The following is a 4,239-nucleotide window of genomic DNA, read 5'->3' as shown; positions in this document are numbered from 1 at the left end:
GTACGTACGCGTCACACACACACACACACACACACATATATATATATATATATATATATATATATATATGAGATGTCTAACCTAGAAGCCTATGTATCAGACCCTAAAAAATGAGAAGGAAAGTTTCATATTGCATATAGAATACAGACACATGGATATATTAGTCAAGACGTTTACTAGGAAGAGTTCTGGACATCGAAATATACATTCAGATGTACTTTTATTTGCAGTGGGTCTACTAAAGTGACAAACACATGTATTACCATTGAACGTCTATACATCCCCAAGTAGCATTGGAAATTATGAGAACTTACCTGCAGCGATCAAAGCCAAATAACCAAGTGAGGGAAGTGCACCGGATTTCGCATCCACCACTGGCGCCTTCACTGGTGCTTTCCCTTTATCCTTGTTGGAAACATTATTTCTCTGCTTCGCAGCCATGATGGCGATCTTCTTGCGACGGTATATTTGCCTTACACTCTAGTATCCGGTGTTATGCACCTGCACACGCATTATAAAGTATATATATATGTATGAGAGAATATGTATTTATCGAAAACATTTCAAACGCACAAAAAGTTCTGTTTACAGTTGCGGTCGTGTCAGTCGTGTCAAGATTTCACAATGACAGGTGCCATGAAGTCGCGAATGCCGCCAAAAAAATTATGAGCGGTAAAAAACCTGGTTTATATTATGACTTTACTATCCAATGGGATATGTTGAACTAGTGGTTGGCAAGGTAACAGGTGAAATTGCAAAAGTCATGTATGTAATACTATAACACGAACTGTGGTGACTCTTGATGAGCTGGTGATTTAATATTTTTATTACCCACGGCAAGTCACAAGCACAAGAGTGAGACTGACAGCTGTGATAGGCGTGACCGTGGAGCCTATACTCTGATGATACATATAAATGTAATATACCCCTTTGGATCCTTTCAACACCCCTGTTTGTTGTAAATCTATTATTGTTGATTGTTGGTTACCCTCCTTTTGATTTTAACATTTAGATAGGCATAGACCTTAATAGTTAAAAGGCCTATTTAAAATTCTGAGCATACTTACTTCAGTTCCATCCAGGATACAGCAGGTTAAAAGCCATACAGAAACGCGTTTGAGACTCCTATCGATGTGCCCCGTAGTTATCCCTCGGTAGCGTTTCAACGCATTCATAGAGGCAGGAAGTATCACATAGAAACCAGATTTCTTGAGATTCACACAGAAACGTACCGTATTTAACTACCGGAGAGCGATAGACTATACTATATATATCTCACAAGATGAAGGGGAGTGGCCCAGTACACATTCGAGTGCTTTTAAAGGCTGCCGTATTTTCTGTGGTGATCTTGTGCTTTGTATTGCTCACAAAGACGCCAACAACCTTCGACGCAATAAGGTAGGTCAATCGCTGTTGTATAATCATCTAATGAGCACTATGATGTGTACGGATTCAGATGCAATGCAAATGAGTTCCGACCTTGTGATACCTTTGTACCAAAAAGAATTCGAGGCATTCACACTGTAGTTGATGTTTGTATTCACATCCTCGTGGGTGTATCAGATACTTTGGAGATGATTGTTTCCCATTATTAAGTTATTGGCTGAGGTAGGCTGAGTGTAAGAATGAATGCAAGTAGGGGCTGGGTGGATCAGATGTAGCAGTTTATATGCCCATCTACATCGCGATGTGTATGCATATAACAACTATGAACGCAATACAATCAAATGTGTACTACGTAGAGTTTATGCACGAACATGTGCTGATACATATCATGTCTGGTTGTGAGGGTGTGTTTTGTTGCAAATGTATATACTGTGTGATGAGACCATACTCATAAGGATGAGAATGTTGTTTACAAGGTAAGCTACCATGTTTGCGCAGAACAATGAGATCGTATTCATGTGCAGGTTATTCACTAATGGCAATCAGTCCTAATCTGTGCGTGTTTGTTAATGCATATTTAGTAAGAATATGTTTAATTTCATGACTATCTGTACCACTTTCCATGAAGGTTGTGTGTACTCATATATCCATATCCCACGTACATTCATAAACCAATATGTTTATGCTTATTATCAAGAACATTTCTGAATAAAGAGTTACCATAGTGTATGTTTGCATGTGTGGAAACCCATATGTGTATTTGTAAATTTGTGTGAAATCGGAATTTCTATGCGAGTTCCCGGTTGAACTCCTATTACATATTATAAGTTTTTTAAATATGTATTGTACATGGACTATATAATCTATTTAGGTGCAATCTCACTTCGCGTACACATTGAATGTTTGTACGATCTATCATGCCATGCAACAACTATCGGAATTTGTGTTGTGCATTCGAAATATCTTAAAAATAATATCTGCAGAATGTTGTAGCAAACACACGTATATATATATATATATATGAATGCTCCTTGGCTTTTATTTATTTGCAAATCGGATGACAGTCCCCGCATACGTTAAAAATCATCAAGTCGTACAACTATTTGTCTCGAATCTCTTGTTTGTCTATGGATGTCTGTGCATGTCTGTATTCAAGACTTCTATAGAATGCCCCGTGTCATGCGTACTTTGACCACCACGTGGACGAATCAGTACAAATATCTACTAGTCCAAGATATATGAAATGATTTGATCTTTCTGTCTATAGTAAACTACGCATGTAGAGATAGACTGGGATGGTGTATTTTCAATCGCGTACTTTCTATTTAAACATGTACAACTGAATCTCTCTATGTAAACATCCAGTGGCAGAGGTATGTGATTCAATGAAGCATAAATGTAGGAGCACGACAAAACCGTAAATAGTGTGCTATTTGTATTGACACTTTCATGTGTACCTCTCATCTGTTCGGTTTTGAACGAAGATAATTTCAGTCGGAAAAGTACATTGTCTTGTCTCTCCTTCGCAACAACGACATATATATATACATATAAGTGAACGAGCATGCGCACCCGTATGTGTAGCTAAATACTTCAACAATCATTGTGCTAGAGTTGGCGCAGTTCAACACACACATGAAACAACCTATTGTATCCGCCCATCCGCTTTTTGATAGTTCGGTACCTTGTTTAAGCCATGGCACGGTGTATCTGCTGTATCGCTTTAGCGCGTCAAGGTGAACGTAGTGGTAATTTATTAAGTGCTTGTAGTAGTTTGTTTAGACCACGTCTTAACACTGGAAAAGATCGCGATACGGCCAACACAGGAACCAACAGTCTATAACAAGAATCATACGCACCACTCCTCACGGTTTGTGGTCCATTCTATTCCGGCCTTCTCATTTCAGACAAGTCTCTGCCATAGAAACTGGATTTTGACTCATTTTTTTATATTCAGGAATTTTAGTATGAGCCAACCTTGGTTGCAGGAGGCTAGCGACACGCAGCTGTCGGCCGAGAGTACTGAAGTCTTTCGAGCAGATGATAAGAATGCGAAACTCCAGACCATGGAGGACAACCACAGCACCAGCCAGGCGAAAGCAAACGTTGTGGAGGATAAAAGTGATACAGAAGATATGGTATTAAAAGATACGGATACCGTGACAGGTACCAAACCCGGAGAGGTGGCTATGATGGAGAAGATGCCTGTCGATTCTGAAGAGAAATCCGGTGCAGCTTTGGTCACTGAAACCCATAAGTCCAATAACAATGAGCTGCAGGAGAGCAAGAAGATCGCAAGCAGTGGGGGTGGGCCAGATAGCACGGACAATGAGAATGAAAGTAGTGATATCAAGGCGAAAAGTAGTACTGACGAGCACGAGGGTAGTGGCAAGGAGGAGGAGAGCCGGGATGACCAACAGACGAGTGATACTGAGCGTACAAAAGGGGATGGTGAGAAGACATACAGCAGTGACGATAAGAACCAGAGTGACCACGAGCACACCAACAGTGATACGGATACAGCCAAACCACCAACTGAGTCAGACAAGGAATATATGGGGACTGCTGATACCGATTCGAAGTTAGCGAGAGAGTTTGCTGAGTCTCTAATATTGACTGACCAGGCAGGAGGCAGACAGGATGAGAAAGAGCCGGAACCTGAGCTCCCGCGAACGTAAGGGGCCGTCTGTATATGGATAATAAGTATTGTGTAGATGTGTGTTCAATGTCATTCTTTCAAAAAGTACACTTCAGTTTTATCGTAGACAGCAATATATATATATATATATATATATATATATATATATATATATATATATATAACACACACACACACGACACACACACACTACA

The 4,239-nt window shown here is 39.9% G+C and overlaps 2 protein-coding genes across 2 annotated transcripts in view; one reads left to right on the top strand and one right to left on the bottom strand.

Annotated features, from left to right (window-relative positions):
• Window positions 1–441, bottom strand: part of SARC_06323 (hypothetical protein) — a gene marked incomplete at its 5' end in the record, with an annotated part of 8,015 nt that extends 7,574 nt beyond the window's left edge. The window contains 2 exons of the mRNA XM_014299776.1: window positions 178–235; window positions 315–441. Coding sequence (XP_014155251.1) covers window positions 178–235; window positions 315–441 — 185 coding nt within the window. The remainder of the gene's footprint in view (window positions 1–177; window positions 236–314) is intronic.
• A 2,912-nt stretch (window positions 442–3,353) lies between these two features.
• Window positions 3,354–4,239, top strand: part of SARC_06322 (hypothetical protein) — a gene marked incomplete at both ends in the record, with an annotated part of 13,628 nt that continues 12,742 nt past the window's right edge. The window contains one exon of the mRNA XM_014299775.1: window positions 3,354–4,060. Within this exon, the coding sequence (XP_014155250.1) occupies window positions 3,354–4,060 (707 nt within the window). The remainder of the gene's footprint in view (window positions 4,061–4,239) is intronic.

The sequence above is a fragment of the Sphaeroforma arctica genome (genome assembly GCF_001186125.1).
Source record: "Sphaeroforma arctica JP610 unplaced genomic scaffold supercont1.446, whole genome shotgun sequence".
In the NCBI taxonomy this organism is placed as follows: Eukaryota; class Ichthyosporea; order Ichthyophonida; genus Sphaeroforma; species Sphaeroforma arctica.
Note: the sequence above shows the minus strand (reverse complement) of the source record. Positions and strands in the feature narration are given on the sequence as shown.